Source organism: Thunnus thynnus, chromosome 20 (genome assembly GCF_963924715.1).
Source record: "Thunnus thynnus chromosome 20, fThuThy2.1, whole genome shotgun sequence".
Lineage (NCBI taxonomy): Eukaryota > Metazoa > Chordata > Actinopteri > Scombriformes > Scombridae > Thunnus > Thunnus thynnus.
In genome coordinates, this window is record NC_089536.1 from 21,574,321 (window position 1) to 21,595,373 (window position 21,053).

At 38.6% G+C, this 21,053-nt stretch overlaps 1 protein-coding gene across 1 annotated transcript in view; it reads left to right on the plus strand.

Moving 5' to 3' along the window:
• LOC137172196 (ras-related protein Rab-26) overlaps window positions 1–21,053 on the plus strand; it is a 93,264-nt gene that overhangs the window by 47,154 nt on the left and 25,057 nt on the right. Inside the window, exon 5 of the mRNA XM_067576493.1 lies at window positions 9,855–9,907. Coding sequence (XP_067432594.1) covers window positions 9,855–9,907 — 53 coding nt within the window. The remainder of the gene's footprint in view (window positions 1–9,854; window positions 9,908–21,053) is intronic.

Consider the following 21,053-nt stretch of genomic DNA (forward strand, 5'->3'; position numbering starts at 1 on the left):
CAAGTAACACGAAGGGGTAGACAAGAAAGGGGGATAGAGACATAAACCTGATGCAAGCATGAGTGTGAGAGAAAGAGTATGGGGACATATTGGGTAAGATAAATGTAATTTATTAAATCAAGAAAGGAAAACGTTAGGTCCTGAGGAACAAAGCAGTGAGAGAGCAGTTCAAATATGCAAACAACTAGCCTTCACCACTGTCCAGCTTGGCTGGGCCTGGAAGCATTGTGAAGACAAAAGGCAAATGTCACGAATCAACTAATGTAGAGAAAGAGGGCAGGATGAATAAAAACTAGGGGTGCAAGGGATTGGGTATTTGTCTCAACCGTTTAGTACAGGATGTTTGGTTCGGTACGCGACTTTCCTCAGTTCGGTATGCTCACTGATCCAAACAATTACTGTCACAAAGTTTAAAAATCCACTTACTCTGATGTGCGGAACAGTAATTCTAGCACTTAAGCTCCACCTGGAATGTTTTAGCAGTGCTCCACTTAGCTGTAGCATATGGGTAGCATGCTCATGGATGTATGATTGCCTGCTTAGCCAAGTTACCCTGATTACCCATGCTCATTTAGTGTTGCTGCTATCATCAAATATGCACGGTTATCCCCGTATTTAAACAATATTGCGTCTCCCCTGCCCCCTTCCCCTCTCTGTGATGGCTTGTCATTCCGCCTTTGAGTGAATGCCGTTTGGAACAACTATAAACACATTTGATTTGACGTGTTTGGACAGCACGTCATAAGAAAGAAGAGCATGTCTGAGCGACCATAAATCATCATAAAACAGCTGTCAGCAGGTGTCCTGACTCCTTGCAACAAAACAGAAAAGTTTCCAATGAAGCAAAACTAAACTGTTTCAGTAATAGTTTCCAATGAAGCACAACTAAACTGTTCCAATAACAGTTACGGCCAATGACCCATTGTTGGATGTTTACATTTTTGAAAATAAAGGACCAAAATATAGTTTTGTCCTTTCTTTTTTTCCCTGCTGTACCAAACCATGACCCCAATGCCGGGGTACTATGCTGTAAATTTTGTGAACTGTTGTAGAGAGAAATCATTGTGGAGCTTTCAATAGAAACTCACCCTGTAATGAAGTGGTATTATGCCTCAAGAGAAGAAGGCAGCACACTAAAATGAATATTGGAGGAATTAAAGAAGAATGGAGCTCAAGGTTGTTAAGTGTGCTCAGGTAATGGAACAGAGTGAGTGGTTTTATACCAACCCCTTCATGCACTTATCTGTCATGACAAATGCTGTGCGGTCATGTTGTTACTAATGTAGTGGTGAAACTATTATAATTCTAAGGAATCACTATCCCTGAAAAACCATAACTACCTTTAACTCTGTCTTATAAGTCACTTTGTAACATAAATGCCACATTTTCAAATGATAGGCATCTCAGCGTAAAATCCTCCAAATAACTTCCCTATTACCTTATTTCTTCAAATTGATGAATTTGAAGAAAAAAAACAGTGACAGTTAAAAGATTTCATGGAATGGGTAATGGCTACATCACAGATGACGGCTCCAAATGGTGCTATATGATTGAAAGGGTTGCATTGTTCAAAACAAGGTGCTTTGGCTGCTTCATTTCCCTTTAATGGTCGTCATCCTTCCTCTTTGTTACCAGGAGGTGAGGAGAGTGTTATGACTATGAGGCTGAGTATCGTTGGACTGCACACCAGTTCAATTTAACGGTGTTGATAGTGAATGTCTTTGTCAATTTCATCTGGATAATCACTGTAATCAAATTAGACAGTAAAGACAATTATGCCCTTTGGTGGATGATTTTCTTAAACCTTTCCACCAACCCAGGTGCAACAAGAATATGGAGGGGTAACTCACTCTGACTTTGTGTAAATCTAAGAGGTATTACCAGGGGTTTCTGACCATATTTGAAACTAGCTATAGCTGATGGATAAATCCACTGATTATACAGTAGCTTATCACAGGTATATTAGTATCAGCATTTATGGTTGGAATTGCAGTACAGACGAGGCAAATATGCGTCTGAGGTCATTTAAAACAATTTTGCCATTATGTAGTTTGTCCACCAGAGAGCCATTATTTTCAGACTATAAAATGTCCTGCTCCATCTCAGTGCTGGATAGCATAATAACACCTCATCATATTAACCACAATGAAAAACAAGTATTTTGTTCCCAGTACGCTGATGTATAAGACTGATGGGCACTGTAGTATTTAGTACCATTCAATATTCCAAACTGAGGGGGGAAAAGTGATTTCCCAGAAATAAATCTGAAACATTGGTAACCCAAATCCCATAACATTTAAATATGTATTTACATGTGGAAACACATTTCTGAAGCTCAGCCAATGTGCTACTCCAGTTGCAAAAACAACTTAAAAATCTACATTATCTGTAAGAACAGCCCCCTTGTCATCTTTTGCTCTATAAAGCAATAGCAGATTATCCTCAAATGCAGAGTAGTGATGGAGTTCAAATTTCTTGGGGTTTTGTGTACAAGTGAGGGTGAGTGCACACAAAGTTTGTACGCATACCTTTAGAGTGTTGCGTGCTTAAATTTTATCCCAAGGTGGAACAAAAAGATGGAAAATAAAAGTTGTGAGGAATGATGGTGTTGATTTTATAGGCCTGGGATGATATACTTATCTCCTGATTCAATACTATCATGCTACTTGGGTACCAATTCGATTCAGAATCGATTCTGAATTCAAACTGATTCTCGATTGAATGAATAGAAAAGGGGGAACTATTTTCAGTCTCTTGCTCCAGTATACTGTGTGCCAAACCATTCACTGGTGTCCTTATTCCACTGAAATACAATATGAAACAGAACTGGCTGACAAGATAAATGGGCTGCAGCCTTTTTGTTTTAAAAAGTTTACTGCATTAATTGATGAATTAATTAATTTGAAAGCATCTTACAATCTCCTGCCTGTATGAGAACAACAAAATGAGGGGGAGGCAGAGTGCTGCTCTGTGTTGTTATTAATGTCATGTCTCCAGCAGTGGAGAACAGCCTCTCTGCTGTACCGTTAACTCGGGGGGGAAAGCCATAGCTGTCCAAGACACTGAGCAGGCACAGGGTTTTTGAGGTGAAAGACTGAGCACAGAGTTATTTTCTTCACCTCTGAGTTGGCTTACATTGTTTTATACCGCAGTGTGTGTTGGTCAGCTGGTCTCGTTTGTTACTGCTGATCGCTGCTCCACTCTGCTAACGTTGGTCTCTGAGTGACAGCATAGAAAGTTCACAGTATACTTCATGTCTTGCAAAGGTAGTTATTGAGTCATTAAATGAAATCATGCTTGCAACTGCTGCCTATTATGAAGAGGGACTACATGATGCCACTGTGGTACATGGTGAGTCACAAAGATACCAAACCGGTGCAGTTGAGGAAATACCCTCAATGTGCCCCAGGAAAAAAATATGTCACTGTGCTTCATACCCTGCGCCGGCATGAAAATAGGGCCCCTAGCTTTTTATTTTTTTGTCTTTTACTTCTAACTTTCCTTGACTGTCAATGCCAAAATGCCACCGACATGGCTGCAACGAGCTACAACAGAGGGGATGCAGGAACATAGATATAGTGACAAATGACAGCTGTAGGACCCACAGACGCGATTTCTTATTAAATCAGTGTCATTAGCTCATTATGTCGCTGCTCTGCGCTGCCCCATTCCATCCTGCCTGCATCATTTTTTATTCTCTCTATTCTGTTACTACTTTCATCACTAATGAGTGACTGTGGGCCGCAATCAGCAGCAGCTTGTGGGGGCGAAACGTATCCCATCTAAGACAGGAAGATGGACAGCGGCAGAGGAAACGATGATCAAGAGATGAGCAGAGGAAGTGTGAAAGGATGAGAGAAGTGATGGGAAAGATAGAGGGGAAAAGAAAGGGAAGGTACATGGAGAGGATGGAAGGAAGGAGGGATAATGCAGAGAAAACAGCATTAAGAAACAAAACAATTATAATGCTCCACTATAGGGAAAGGTTTCAGGTGTGCAATCCATCATCAAGCTCTCTCTTTCTCTTTCTCTCTCTTTCTCTCTCTCTCTCTCACACACACACACAAACAAACACACAGGCTCATACACTTTACTAGCTTCCTGCATATTAAAATGGATGTGCAAGGTCAATGTCAAAGGCATTTTTGAGGCTTTATTCTTGGGCATCTGTGTGAAGTGAGCTGGGAGGAAGCTCAAAAGGGTATGTGTGTGTGTGTGTGTGTGTGTGTGTGTGTGTGTGTGTGTTCACATTTGCATGCATCTGCCACCTTATATCCCTACTTTCCATTAAACTTATTGTCTATCTTGGCAATTTTGATCATCTTAAGCTATCATATCCCACATGCTTTATCTGCTCATGTCTCTTTAACATTTATCTGAAAAAACAGGCTCCAAATACTAATGGAATCAGGTGTCACTACGCCGTGGGAATATAGAAATCGCTTGTCGTTTTGATTGATCCACCCCTTTCTAAAATGGATGCCATAGAGCCCTGTGGGCCGTGCTTAGCTAGGAGAAGACGAAGAAATGACAACTGCTGCTGGAACTGTCACAGGAATAATGAAGGTGATGGAGGGGTAGAAATTTCAGACGTTCGCTCCCATGTTGTCCTACAGTAACATCAATGCTGGGGTAGCAACTTGCCCAAAGGAATAAAGTGAAGCTCATCAGTCATATATATCACACACACAAACACACTTTCACACACTGGCTTGTTATTAGCAGGTGCCATCAGTGTGGACTAATCATAGGTGTGCTGTTAAATTTCAGGCAGTTTAGGATCAGAAGAATGACTCTTGGTGCTTAGCTGCCATTTGCAAGTTGGTGGAAATATTCTGGCAGTATTTTTTATTATGCATTAATCAGTTCAGCCTATAAAAGTCACTTCTAAAACCCCATTTTAAACTTAATTTCTGTCCCAGTTCCGAAATTATCATTTATAAGCCGTGGCAGAAGAGGCACTCAGGTCATTTACTAGAGTTAAAATATCACCATGACAGAGTTCAACACATAATATTTTACTGAAGTAAAAGTATTTGTTATTTATTTACTTATTTGCTGTTTTGCAGAAAGTTAGATGATGTTTATTCCACTGTACACTAAATATCAAGCAAGAATTAGCAGGGGATTAGCATATTTTAGCATAATAATTGAAACAGGGGAAACAGCTAGCGTAAAAATATGTGTACCATGCCTCAAAATATTATTATCTTGTTTGTTTAATCCGTACACAAACAGAAGCTGGCCAAAAATAGTAAAACCACTCCCAGTAAAACCTCAGTGTGTCATTTTTACATCTTAGTTTTTGTACAGATTAAACAAATGACTAAAGGTTAGGGTTAGAGTTTAATCTTTGAATAGTGCCAGGCTAGTTATTTGCCCTTCTTTCCAGTCTTTATGCTAAACAGTCTCCCGGCTATAGCTGCAAATTTACCAATCAGATATGAGAGGATATTGATCATCTCATCTGAGTTGCTGCAGGAAAGTAAATAAGCATGTTTTCTGGTTGAGGTGGAAAAAAATGTAATATACTGTTGGGTAGTTTAATGTATAGCAATGCATCATTTTTTTTATTGGCTGATCATGTTGTATATGTAAAATCTTATTCTTGTTGTAAAAATATGTTATTCGGCAAAGCAAATAGTGTTTTTTTACGACTATTTATTTTGTACAAATATTTTAAAAATTATTTGTTTTTGGGAAGAAAAAGAAACATGTCAAATACCAGCACACAGGTCTGTTACATCACTATCTCAGTCTCTCTACTCTCCTCTGCTGTTACATCTATCAGCAGGTCTCAACAAGGGGAGTCACATCCACCTGCTACATGACGCACATTTCCTAATTTGGACATCACTCCCGGAGTTGTGGGGTGTTCCCCAGAGATAAAGCTGAGCTACTGACACATGCGAAGTGCTCCCAAGGGACTCTCCATAACCTGTTGTTCCCCTTCTCCTTTCCACAAAGTTAGGTTGTAAAAAATACATAGTAAATGAAAAGTGCAAAGCAAGAATCACCTTTGAAGTTCTTCCCTACATGTTACACACTGTGCTGTCTCAGTAGTCAGCGCAGTCGTCTATGATCTGGGAGACTTGAGTTTGAGACCTGGTGTAGAGACCTCCTTTATAAGATAGTTTATTCATAAACACGTATTTTAACACTTTAATATCCTAAAATTAAAAGTGTAATAAATACAAAAAATTGATTTTTACGCCTATTCCCACTTTTATTCAAATACAAATATAAATAATTTTTCTGCCTCAACAAATATAGATACAAATACAAATACTGGGCTCTCTGCACATTCCTAGTAGTAATTATAGATAGTTATGTAAATGTAGTGGATTAAAAATTACAATCTTACCCTCTTAATTGTACTGAAGTTAGGATAAAGATAGCAGATGAAATGGAAATGACTATATTATTAACCAATAACATATAACTAGCCAAATTTTGTGTCATTTCTTATTACAATATCACAATGTCACAAGTTACTCTATAAAGTTGTTTAAGCTAATGATATACATTATCCTATGTACTGTACATGTGTATTGTGGGGTGTCCTGACTCCTGCAACCACTGGTCCATGCTGTGGGTTGTAGTCAACTACTTGAGGACAATATGAATTTAGGATCATTATTTTTTCAAACTTAAAAGTCAACAGTCAAGAAACTCTACAGTGTACTTCAGGCCTGTGTGTATTTGCATTTGTGTGAGTATGTCTGCACAGATTGCTTGTTTATTTTCAAGGGAAGGAGAGCAGCCAAGGTCAGCCAATGATTATTGACAGAGATTATCATCTGAGAGATGATGGATGGCAGTGCTCTTTATGGATCAGTTCACTCCATCACACTCTTTTCCTTCCTTCTCAAGGGGTTCCAGCAGGAATTTTGCTAGTCAAGGTTTTAGTGGCTCATAAAGTCATATAGTTAATATTGTGTGTAATATTGGTGGTCTGATGGGTTGCGTTTGGGTCATTCATGGAGGTGAAAGTTGCATTGTTCTATTGTATTGTTCTATTTCCAAGAATGAGTGCAGACCACATGGATTAAACATCATATATCACAAACCTATTTCATTTATTTTTATTTGAACATACTATATACTATGTATATATGAGAAACAAGTCATGATATAATACCCAGAAGTCGCCTAAACCTCAACCTGTAATGATCTTGATGAAATTCCAGAAAGTACTCATACCACAAAGACAAAATAAGTTTTTTTTTGTGTTTTTTTGTCTTCCTAAGCAACCCATATGAGGTACAAATTAAGTGAAAGTTTTCTGATGTGTCACCTTGGTTTGGTAAATTTTTGTAACTAAAGCTGCTCGGTGAAGGTTAGGGAGAGATCATTTCCATAGTTAGACGAAATCAACAATGAATGTTTGTGGGAGATGAGATGCAGTTGTGGTCTCCAAATTCAAAGTCGGACGCTTTGTATTCACAATAATGACCTCCTCACTAAAGGTGTGTTCTGAGTGACTGCAAATTTTAGATGTGATGCAATCACATATAAAGTCAATGCAAATACAAAGATGACGCAGTATATGCACTAATTTGACCATTGTGGCTCAAATTTAGGTAAAGTCAATGCAGGACTCCAATTAATTAAAATTGAGGGTCAGTAAAAAAGGAAAAAAAGAAGGGTCTGTCTCTACTTCTGCCCTTTAGTCTGGATTTTTCTATCTTTTAAAGTTGTTATTTCTTGTCTTGTGCAGACTTTTTTGCAACCACGATGTAATTGCCTCTGGTAACAAAACTCTCTGCGTCCCTACTGTGACAAAGTTCTCTACCTTTGTCTGTCTTGTGCTCTTGGCAAGATGTAATTGGATTAGGGGAGGGTGAAGGAAAGCCTTGTGGTTTACGCTGGTCTTCTCGTAGCTGATAAACACAGGTGCCAAGGGAGAGGAAATTAACTTGTAGGGCAGATCATCCCTCTCTCCATCCATCTCTTTTTCTTCACACCTCCCTCTTTCCTCACTTTTTCCTGTGTGTTTTCGTAGTTTGACAGAGCCAGACTCGCTCATGGTGATTACAACTCATTAAACACACTTCACGGACTTGTCTGGCTGGAATAAACAATAGAGGACTTAATCCAAAACAGATTGACTTAATGCTGCCATATTTGAGGGGTCGGGGACAGAGAGGGAAAGTGAAGAGGAGGGACAGGGAGATGATGATGGAGTTAAATGTAAGTAAAGGAGAACATGGTTGGAGCGATGCAGATGCAGTAGGAGTAGAAGTGCTATGGAGGTAATTAGGCTTAGGCTATTTCTTCCAAGTGAATGTTGATCCAGCTGAGAAAATGAGTTACAATTGCCAACGTAGGTGTAATGAGTTTTTCTGTCTGACAGAGCTTTACATTTTGTGCTAAAAAAAATACCTGAGGTGATATTACCCTGTGTGGCAGCACGGTGCAGTTTGAGGTAATTACAATGCACATGTGTGGTTATGTTGTCAGGTGTAATACTAAAGCTGTAGTAATGTTAGAGCTCAGCACTTTGCCCAACTACAGTGGGAGCCGTTTAAGTTTTGCTTCATGAATTCCTTTTATGTAAGCTCCAAAGCTTGTGTTAAACATAATACAGTGGAACTAAATTACAAAACAAATTTCTCCAAGGTTAACTATAAAGCAATAAAAAGGCTATCTGGCTAGATAACATGAAACATATTTCAGTGAACTGTGAGTGTCCCAAACCATCAACTGGCAGCACAGGTTAAAAACACAGATGCTCCCTCTAACACAAGTAACGTTAGCATAGAAAATAAGACGGTAACGTTAGCATGACATTCCTGCTGTTTGACTGCTACTAGTATGAGGACTTTGTCAATGTTAAGGAAGAAATGCTGAATGTTGGAAGATGTGAACAGAAGCATCTCAGGCTTTGCCATGACCTCTTGGAGGTCTTAAGAGTGCCATGCTACTTCTTCCTTTGCTTCAGCCAAACATTAGTCATTATTTACAGAGCTATAAGAAGTTGCTTATCAGGAAAACGTAATCACAAGTCATTTTAAGTGTTTGAACAAAGGACAAATGTTGTTGTAAATCTGATGAGGACAATTGCCCTTTGCATGCACCAGAAACAGATTTTGAGGATTTCCTGCTAACAGACAAGGAGAAAATAGTGGTGGAGGTAATAATAGTAATAAATAATCAACACATTTTCATAGTATCTTTAGCTTTTATGCAGCTACTGACCTTTAGCTTTGCTTAGCATCATGGCATAAGGGAGAAAGCAATGACATAATAAACAGACCTACAGTATTTACCATCTGTAAGATGGTAATAATAAAATGATAGAAATGTTTCCTGGATAAAAGCATCTGAATTAATTTTATTCATTATTGTCATACAGCTATCTTTAATTAGCGGGTTACTGTGATGTTTTGAGCAGGAAATGAAAACAGCTACACCTGCTCATCATTGCCAACAAATAACTCAATTAATTACCGTTAATGAAATAATGAAGAGACTGAAGGATGGATTCAGCATCACAGTATTATATGGGATTTTATGAAGAAGTCATGTGGGTGGTATAAAAACATATAAGGCAGTAAAAGATGAATCAAATCAAAATCGTACAAGGAGCTACTGCACTATGCCACTGTTTTTTTTACCTGTTGTGTTATGTTTTATTATATTCATCCCAACCTTGAACCATGTTCAATTTGGTTGCTGGCATGTTGCACAAGTTTTCCATTTTGCTCTTCTTTGTCTCATGTTTTTCTCACCTATTTTCCAGCCTTATTATAAATTCTCACAGTTCTCTGCCTTTTTCTGAACACTGACAGTCAAGTACATTAAAATTCTTCAGATTAACTTCACGTGTCTCTCTTCTTTTGTCTCCTCAGCTCTACTCCTTCTGTATGACGTCACTAACAAGACATCCTTCGACAACATCAGAGTAAGGAAAGCTTGTCTGTCTGTCACTTCTCTGTGTCTCTGTCTCTCATTATTCACTTCTTTGATATGACTGACTGCTGTTCTGAAATATACAGTTTTATTCTCTGTTCCCTTCAAAGCACCTTCAAGACAAATTATGCTATTGGTCAATGATGCAAATTCATGTGTCAAATTTCATCAATGTTAAACTCCATGCAAAAAATTTGCACAATTTTTCACCCCTGTACTGATTGCATCAAAAGGAACTGATTATGTTTCTGTCAGTTTTAATGCTAATGTGACCAAACCTTTAAAAGAGGATAGAAATGGGCCATGCAGTTGTTAAGTCTTGATTAATTTATATATTTATGTGGCTAGCTTATGTTAATAAGATTCAGGAGTTGTGAGACCCTCATTTCTTTCTATGCACTACAACCAGTCTGAGTCTTAACTTCGGAGGGTTAGAGGCTATAAGATGCTCAGGATGCTCTGGAGAAACCTTGGAACAAACTGAAGGCTACTTGCTGACAAAGCCTGCTTGTACTATCCAGACTGTAAAGTTTAAATTACTTAAGTGGCTGTTGAGTGTTGCTGCCTGTTTGACGGTTCTCTAGATTTACTGTACTGTATGTCACAGTAGTCTGATTGTCACAATGATCCTTTGGACAGATGAGTATAACGTCAAATCTGCCGAATGCTTTCTTTTCATATAAACATATAATTTGCTAGTATGAGCCAATATGGGCTTCTTTGAGAACTTTGGCTTTCAACTGCACTGACTTTCTCAGCCAAAGTTCTCAAAGGAGCCCATATTGGCTCTTACTAGCAGCAGGGATTGGATGGTGAGGGGGATGAATGATAAGGGCAGTGAGAGAGGAGGACCACACTGGCAACAAATGAAGCAAGGTGACAAAACTGAAGAGTGCAGGGGTGCAGATTAGAGCTCACTTTTCCGCCAAATGGACACATCTCTCTGTAGTTGCAGCATGTCTCCTGTGAGCTCATTTCCTACTGTGATTTTCCAGCCATCTCCTGCCCCATTTGGCGCCACTCCCCTTGTCCCTTATAGATGCATTACTCTCCTTTGATTAATGCAGAGCAGAGTTAAGAGCAGAATATAGCCATTATGAAAGTGTATGTCTTACACATCAAGGAAAGAAATGGCTCCACAGCCATCTGGCAGGCCTGATGCACTTACATCTGGAGCCTGTGTGTATGTGTGTATGTGTGTGTGTGTGTGTGTGTGTGTGTGTGTGTGTGTGTGTGTGTGTGTGTGTATATGCCTGTAAGGGGGGTCTGTATGACCTGGATGGGCATCTGTGCTCATGCAGGTGTGTGTCCAGGTGCACAAATGCCTTCATTAACAGAGGATAAAGAGCCGTCCCTAGAGAGAAACAGACACAGAGTTTAGCGTCTCTCCAAACAGGTGGTTATCATCATTAGGAGAAGGAAAGATGATGTAAAGGGATAAACAGTTATTTTTTAAATTACACACCAACATCCAACAACCTGATCTGCTACTCAGCTTATATAACATGACATAAAAGGTATTCTTTGGACAGTTTATGAAAGCTATAGTACATTTGGTTTAAAGACAGAAGGTCTTAACTAGAGCTGTGCAGTTACCGCATTATTGCAGTAATGCAATCACATCACACCCACTGCAGAGTCAAGCGGATCACGACTTCAACGCTGAGTGAGTGGCTCAAGTGATGGGACATTAGTTATTTTCTCAGGCTTGACATAAAGAATGACATGCCTGCCAAATGCCGACCAATGTTCCTGCTGCAAAGTCAGCCTCTTAAGGACAACACTGGAATAAAGATAGACATTAAGACTATAGAGGCTATAAAGAATAAACTACTACAGGAATAAATGCATTTGAAAAGTTTATCGTATTGGTCTGAATATAAGAAGGTCATCTTATGTTAAGGGTCTAGACAATGTTCACAACATCAGATATTCTCTTTGAATGGATAAAGTAGCATTAATTTGTAGCATTAATGTTGCTAGGCTAGTGAGTGTCTTAAAGTCTGTGAATGTGTTAGTCATACATTCATGATGAGTGAAAACGAGTCCAAAGCGTCCTCCAACATCTCTACTACAGAAATGGAATGTGTCAAGCTGCCAAATACCACTGTGACAGATGATAAGGAGCTCAAAAAGACAAACAGACAGTCTTATAAATGCTAACTTCAGAAGAAAATAACTTTTGACTGCTTCCAAGAGCCTGGTAGGAGAGTGTGTGAGTATTAAAAAAGTATTTTTCCAAAAACAGGTTTTTATTTCATAACATCTGAGGTTTATTTTATTTATTTTTTTTACCATGACAATTTGAATGGGTTTGCTAATTTATGCAGTAAGGAAAAAATCAATACTGCAGCAGCTCTAGTCTTAGCTACATCATGTGTTTTGACAAACTATAACTTTTGCTGTATAAGTTTATCAAGGTAATGCTAATTAGTTGCATTAGATATAAAAAGATGATTTATAGTTGCAGGGTTACAGGGTTAACAGAGTAGTTACACACCTAGCCAAACAGTAGCTATGCTGTAGCTGACGTTTCCGGCCTCCCCCTCTCCTTTATATCTACAGTTTATATTAATCAGTCTTGATGTGTGACTTATAGATTACCAAAGATATTAACTATGCAAAACAGCATTACCATCATTTTTTTTTAAATGGCATTTGTAAGAGAAATGTAAATGACCATAAATACAAAACATATAATATTACAATCAACTTTTCAAAGTGTTATTAGTAAAGTATTTAGCAAAGATGATCTTTCATCCCTTAACCCAATGGGTGAAAACTCTTATTGTTTCAATAGAAAGCTACAAATTCTATACTCTTTATGAGTCATTTTTCCCACACAGTATAAGCAAATCTCTTTCATCTTTTGATATTTATGGTTAACCCTAACTGCATCCCTCCATTGAAACTAATACATTAGTGATGAATAAATTCTACCTGTATCATTGATAATAATAATAATATATAAATAACAGTATTATAACAGGATAAGTATCTCTGTGGTTTAATGAGACAGTTTTCAGTGCAGGTTTTCAGTTAGAAATGTGTTGACTTCAAGCTCATCAGGTTTACTTTCTCAGACTTTGTAAAGCTCCAGAAGACCTTATACAACTGTTTTAACAGACTAATTAGTACTAACCATAATTACTAAATTACAGTAACTTTGACATGTAAAATCAGTGGTTTGTCCCCTTGACCAACATAATTGTACACCAGTGTAGTTTTATAACATTTTGGTGAGACAACCACTCTTACCATGCCAGATTGTCAGTTTAGGGGTCAATGTGACACCTCTATTGGTCATGTGTGTTTATGCCATACAAATTCAATTTACCAATATTAAGCTCTGCTATGGAGAGAAGAATTTTGCCTCAGAAGATGAATCTTCTTTATCCCAACATGATTTTCCTCTAAATTATACAAACTAACACAAATCCATCTCCTCCTCCAGTGTCTCTTAGATCACGTGTTTCGTTATATGTAGTATTTATTATATTCTCTGTATGTATTAGCATACACCCAATTCCACAGAGGGATTTATGCTTGTATTAGGGGTCAGCCAGGTAGCAATTTAAGTTACACACATGGCAGCATTAGCATAAAAAGCAGCTCTGAGGCTCAGAGGCAGATGTAGATACAGAGGGTGGCTAGTGGACAGTCTCTGTGTGTGTCTGTGTGTGTGTGTGTGGTGAATATAATATGAGCTGTAATCCCTGCAGTGGAGTAATAGGGCACACCTGTTTAGCACAGTGCTGAACTACAACCTGTGAGAAGCACACACACAAAGGCAATTTGGGCTTGTTAATGTTAATCAATTCTAATTACAACAATTGAAGTGCAGATTGTGCAGGCCTATTATTAGCACCCACACCCTTTGGGCTTTTCCCCCTGAGGTGCAGATTTTTTTTCTGCATTCACCTGTTTTATACTTTTTTTTTTTTTTTTTTGTACGCAATCCAGCAGTGCACTATAATGAGTTACTGCCTTTTTTCAACTGTAGCCCACCCACCTGTTCAGAGTAGGTCAACAGTACAGCCATGATCCTGTCATTTTGTGACTTTGGTGTGTGAGGTAGGTGTTTTATTTTATTTTTATTTTATTTGTTTATTTGATAGGGACAGAGAACATTAATGAACATCAGTATACAATACAAGATGTAAACATGCCAGAGTTAGCAAAAAATGCTAATTTCCATCTGTAGTCCCTAGGCAAGTAACAGTCCCTAGGCAGGTAAAGTCACACATATGTCATGATTGATGATATGAAAGACCCCCCCCTCCCCTTTTCCAACACCTGTTTTTGGAAAAACACACTTTCACACTAGTATTGTTGAAAAAGTTTCCCTGAGATACAACTAATTCAAGGACAAGAGACATGAAACGTGAAATATTTCCTCCACGGCAGAATGTCGTGTCGTGTATGTTGTCTATCAGACACATACTCACACACTCTCCTGTCAGGCTCGTTTAAGCAGTCAAAATGATTATTTTTGTCTTTTGGAGCTGTAGCCTAATTCTTGGCTGTTAGACAGATGATTCAGGCCATGGTGCATTTGACGTCAGAACACACTTTTGACTCATTTTCACTCGTCATATATAATTTTATAGCTCCAAATACAGTGCAGCAGTGATTCTAGTGGCTGGACGAGCACATTGGCTCAGTCAAAGTTGAACAAAGGTTAACTCTGACCTGTATAACCACCGCAGTCTGCTGGACATCACACCGAAACAGGAAACAGATGCTTGAATTTGTCTGTCAGACGGGTTTTAATAGAAGTGAATGGGAATTGTAGCACATATTTGTTGACTGTAAACACCATTAACACCAGTACACTCTCCATTCAAAAAGGATGTCTGATCTTGTGAACAGCATGTCTAGTCCTCGACTATAAGAAGACTTTTCACTTTTTAAGATTATAGTCTTTCAGCTCATTGTTTTGGTTCAGTCTCGCCCCTGTCACAGCATTATTTTCATCTGCAGCAGGGAGCGTTTTGCTCTAATAAATCCACTGTACTCTGCCTGCCCAGCACCAAGGGACAGACAAAGTTAGCTGCTGCCTGGTGAACAGAGTGGAGCATTTATCAGTTAGGGTTAAAGCTTTTAATAACTGGTTACAAGTTAGGTAGTTATTGTGTTTCATGAATCAATGAATGTCAGTGCAATAATCAGTGCGTTAGAGCTTTAACCCAGATGAATGCATACATGTGGCACACACAGCTCTGATCTTTATACTGTACATGTGCATTGGAGGGTACTGCAGCACACTGTATCAGCACACACTGTTGTCTCCCACAGTGTGAATCCATTAGCAGCAGAGCCTCAGGGTGAAGGCTTGAGAGCATTTGGATGATAAAGAGATGGAGACAGTGTGTCCAGTGCTTTCTTACCGTCCATCTCTCACTCTCTTATACTGCCTCTCATGTTTTCTTTTCTTCTTTCACTCGTCTTTTCACTCTCTATACCATCTGTAACCATGACCACAGCCACTGCTGCTTTCTTTTTTTCTCCTGTTCTGTTTCTGTGCCTTTCTATTTCAGTATTCCAGCGTTTTTGTGCATTTCATTTCACGTTTCATTCTAACTTAACTCCAGGACATTTGCAGTTATCTTGATAAATATGCATTGTCATTGTGAAAGTAAGGATGAAACAAACATAATCAATGATTGTTTGAACGGAGAATGAAACTTGGAAGGACAACATACAAACAGTCAACACCATCTTCTTATTTTGTGCATGCATGTGTGTTTCTGTGCTTCTGCATAAATATATATGCATTTATATTTGTGTTTTTGTGTGTCTTGCACTGATAGTACGTGTGCTAAAATTGTGTTTTTTTATCAAACATCGGCAGAATTGTTTTTCCAACATTATAAAGAAAAGTACTCCGGAAAAAACTACATTAGAAGAATATCAGTTGGCGAGATACGTCAGCAATAACAAAGAAAAGGTATCTTTCTTAAGAAAAGTTTATCCTGATGTGGGCGACACACGTCAACTCACCGTCCATCCGCTGGTTCTTCATTTTCAGCCCCCGTCTCAATTCGCTCCAGTTACATCCCGTTCAATTTACAACATGGCTAACAGCAAAGAGAACAAATGTTCGTGATGTTCAGTACAACTGACAGTGAGCCTGCAATATATGAAGGGTCTGAATCTGACAAGTTCTACATCTCTGTCCCTTTTCATGCAACAGCAATGAGGAATGAAAACCTTCACATATGAACGCTGTATCTATAGAGCAGCACACGGTCAACATGTCAAGGCTACACCGCTTTCACGCATGACGCAAATACACACAAGCGCTTATACACAATTAAACACAAAGCAGGTGCACATGCTATACACACAAACAACTCAGAAACCTCTGTTATTAGTGTTGAGATGCGAGTTGCAATATCCTCTGTATAACTATATAATCTGTCATTTTGTTCATGTTTCTCATTGGTCAAGGTCATTTGTGCTTTACTGGTTGTCATGCCAACTGTTTCATTTTGGTTTTTTGTTTTGTTTTTTTGTTTTGTTTAGTTTCAATGCTGCAATCATTCTGCACGTCATTATCCCAGTTTTTGATTGGACTTTGATTATTACTCATTGTAGCATCCATAATGGTAGGTTTCAGAAGAATAAGAAGAATAAAGAAATTAAATAAAATAAAGAATATGCATAATCAGGTGCACTAGAAGCGCCCAAATCCTGGTGTGTCCCGATATGATCATGCTGCACAGTTTATATGCTAAACATCTACTGAATAATAACGGATAAATTAGCCAAATCACCACCAAATTAATGGACTTTTTAAACTGTTACTCATACTGTATCTGTTATTGCACGCTTGTAAATATAGTCGTAATGCTTCAGCAGCCTGACGCCTTTAAACCCTTGAATCCTTAACAACCTCATATCAAGGCCTTACAGCTGCTATAGTAGCACCATAACCCATGTTGACCAAAGACGCTGTTGGGTTGCACGTTGGCGCTCACCCCGCACACCATACACACACACACACACACACGAATATATCAACAAGCACGCACACACGCAGACAGATTTTATTGGTATTGACCAGCGTGCTTGTGCACAGAGGCCACAGAAGAATCATTAAATCACTGAAAGCCTCCTCACAGCACGGAGGCTTTGTTGTTTAAAAGATTCTCACAACAGTAAAGTAAAAATCAATCTGACGTAGACTCGGTGTCAGCGAGCCTGCAAAATGTTTGAGGAGGAGAAAGAAATGGAGCAGACTTTGTGTTCATCAGACAGTGTGTTGGTGCAAATATGATCACTGGAGTGTCTTTTCACATCTTCTTCCTTCTTTAATAAAAAATGATTGTATTTTTTTCAAGTCCATCTTAATACGATACTCACATGTCCATATGTACGATTAAATATTTGTATGTTGTTTTATCACCCCTTCTATCTACACTGGCCATGCAGTGATCCCTTCATGGCATGACTAGGCTGTAAAAGTTAGAGCGATCGTTTTTCTAGATTTGGTGACCTTTTAAATGGATTTTTCTCTTAAAAAAAGAGTTTGTAGCAACTTTTTGGGCAGACGCTCTTATAGAAGATAGTTGCCAATATTCCTCAGTGATATGAACTCATCCTTGCTCATTGAGGCGGCAGGTTCCCGGACTGACTGTGCTCAGTGAGCGCAGGACAGCCGAACATTCAGTTGACCTCACAGCAGCCAACCAGAAAGGTGGAAGAGATCGATTCCAGTGTTCCATAACAAAGATGAAAGGTTTTTAGATTTATATAGATGAGATGACAGCCGCTTGAATGATAATATACAATAAAACTAGTTACTTGTTTTCAAGTTACTAGTTTTGATTGAAAACTTTTGTGTTTTTGGATAAGTCTACAATGCTGTGAAAGGAGTATTTTAAGGCTGTATTAAAAACTTTCCCCAACACTTTTGTGGTTGCTTTTAGCCTGTTTGGAAAGCCTGATTTCCACTTTTTTGTGTCCTGCTTTCATCCAGTTTAAAGTGGATGTGAATACCTGAGAGAGTGCGTTGTGTTGTTTGGGTCCTTATAGGCCACAGGATAGCGCAATTTCTTCAGCAGAGAGACAGCCGGTTTGTATGGGTGAGTGTGGCAGGCTGCTTGGACGTTTGACACAGTCACACTTCCTGCCTTCTGGTTAAACTACATGGCACGTTTTAATTGTAGTCTTGTCTCCCTTTCTATCACACGGCACTAAAGTTGAGAAAAAGGTTGAGTAACAAGTCTGTGACGTGACAAATCTAAACAGTGATGAATTAACTTTTATTGAAAAAAATATTAGGAAAAGATGACTTTATTGAATTCTGTGGAGAACTCACCAAAGTAGAGCTCTGGCAGGGACTTTGCTGTTTTTAGTGATTGAAATACTGCGGCAGGTGCTGTATATGGATCTCAAGTGCCCAAAACCTTTAGTTTGTTCACATATCTTTGATTTTGAGAGGTGATCTAAATATTCATGGCTTGAAACAGATGGAAAATTGACAGGTCTGTGCTGCAGTTCTATGGAGTGTCCACTGTTGGCCGCTATGTTGGAACAGTGTTTTGCCCTCCAGGTCTCCACGTCAGTGACATGACTGAATACTATGAATACTGGTGTTGTTAGCTAGCTAGGACTAATGCATGTACTGTTTACTGCGCTGGCCATTTGTGTCAAATAAACAAAGACTGCAAAAACTCTCAAACAATCAAATGTGTACAAACAAACATAAAGAGAAGAATCCCTCTGCAGTCAGCCTGAGCACATCTGAGTGTTGAGCCAGTTCCTGCAACAAACCTACAAGTGACTATGAGGACATATCCCTCCACCACAGTATAACAAGAATAACCAAAGAGGAAATTTTGCATTAATAAAAGTGTAAGTTTGAAGATAATTTGATACTTGAACCACTTGATTTGGTTAACTCAGACTGCTGGAGGCTCATATTTACTTTGGATGATCTTTGTATTCATTTTTGCACAGGTTTGTGCGACTGTGGACTTTGTCCTTCATCTTTTATAGTGTAGTTGCCAGGGCCAGGATAGATGGCAAGAATAATTATAGCGACCAATAGCAGTTGAAGTGTACATATGGGCATGTGAGTATTGTATGAAGATAGATATCTATCATATGAATGTTCATTAATATGAATCATCAGGGAAGTAAATATGAGTCACTTAAAACAAATGGGGAACTGTCTTTTGAAAAAAAAAAAAAAAAAAATTCTGGTTTTGCAATCATTTTCCAGCACAGCCACTCCTGTACCAACATAGATGTTGCTGAATCTGAGTGCTGGTTTGCCTAATTGAGCAGCAGGGACACCAAAAAGCTTTTTCAGTGAACAAAAAGAACATTGTTGATAGGTAGAAGAGGGTGGGTTTTTGAGGTCCTTTCTTTTGCCAAGCAGTTAATGTAAAACCACTCTACAGCTCTCTGCCTCTCCACTCTGCTCTCTGTTTATAGCATCCAATCAAATCATGTTTGTCCTTCTCTCTCCCTCCTCTCTCCGCCTGTCTGTCTTTTCTACACACAAAGTCACAAGCGTATTTGTTGATTTTCTCCATTTACCCTCCTAGCCCTCACACTTTCTCTTACTTCTTCCTCTGTTTATTTTACAGGCTTTCTCCCTTCTGTCAAGACTGCAGCTTTCTAAAACCAAAATAGATTTTCACCCTCCTCTCTAATGCTATCATTTGGCATTTCTTTTTCAATTTTTGGCAACTCATTAAAAAACATTCCACCTGTCACCATAGTGTATTAAACAGAAGTGGGAAAAAAACTAGTTGAAAACACCCAACGTCTGTCCCATGAATATGTAAAAGACAAGGAGCAGGAGATTAAGATGTGAAAGACTTGAGGTAGTTGGATGCTAATTGGTTATTCAGCCTTTCTGGGGGTTTGACAGAAACTTTAAGGCTCCATCTGCAGTTGGCTCATGTAGGACTTTGGAGAGTTCCATATTTATTGTTCAGAGAAATATGAAGTTGAAGCAGCACCCAGGTGGAAAATTTAACATCGGACCAGTCGCGCCCAATTTTTCAGGGGGAAACGTCCACCTAAACTCCTCAGATACAATCTGGAAGATGAACTGAGCTCCAGGTTGCTGAACTTTACCTGATTTTTTCTGGTTAGTCCTTGAAATTGAGCAATATCTACCTCTCTAAACCTGGCTTCATTTGGATGAGAGTATTCTGTTATTTTTATGTTGCTTTGGGCATTTATGTTGAACTAGAAAAGTTTAAGGCAGATTGAGATTTGCTTGGAACAGTATTATTTTTTGGGCTCCTACACCATAACCTAACAGAACACAGCTATATTTTTAAGTGTTTTGAATTATAAAAGAGTTTAGCTGCACTTGCTTAAAGACATATTCATATACTCTGCTTGGAGTAATACTCTGACATGGTTTTTCTACAAATAAATTGAATTACCTTATACCGCCATTGAACAATCCAGAATCTATTAATATGTAATATGTATCTGTTAATATTTTAGTTTAAAAAGTTTAACTGCTGGACACAAGATGTCTTCAACCTCCATAAAAAGTCACTTCTCAGTGTTTGTGCGCTGGAGGCTTCAAGTTTCCATATCACGTTTGTGTAAGTTGCACACTGGACCACGACCGGCTCCAAACCAGTTGCGATGTCACAAATCATGCTTGAGGGTACACGCCTTAAACTCAGATTTAAGATGAGCAAAGAGAAACTTTCTTCATTCAGCAGATTAATTTGAAAACAATTTGCTCTGCAGATACACATTTCTGCACAATGAAGCTGTGAACATCCAACTGAAGTAGCAATAAGCAATAAACATTTTGTGGAGCAAGACTTTAATATTATAATTATGCAATTTGAATGTGTAAATTTGAATGTTTCAAGTCATAGCCTGGATGTTTCATAGTGAAGATGTTTGGAGCTTCTCTGGAGTGATATTTATTTATATGTAGTGCCTTCAGTCACTCATACAGGTGACAACATGTACTTGAATATTGCTTGAAGTAGAAATCTGAAGCACACTGGAGAAGTATGATAGATAAATATTTTCTGTAGAGAGGTGTAACTGGACATTTGTGCACTGAAATCACCATAATGGACCCAAACAGAGAAATATCTTATATGTTGAGTACTTTGTTTTGAAGCTGATACTAACATTAA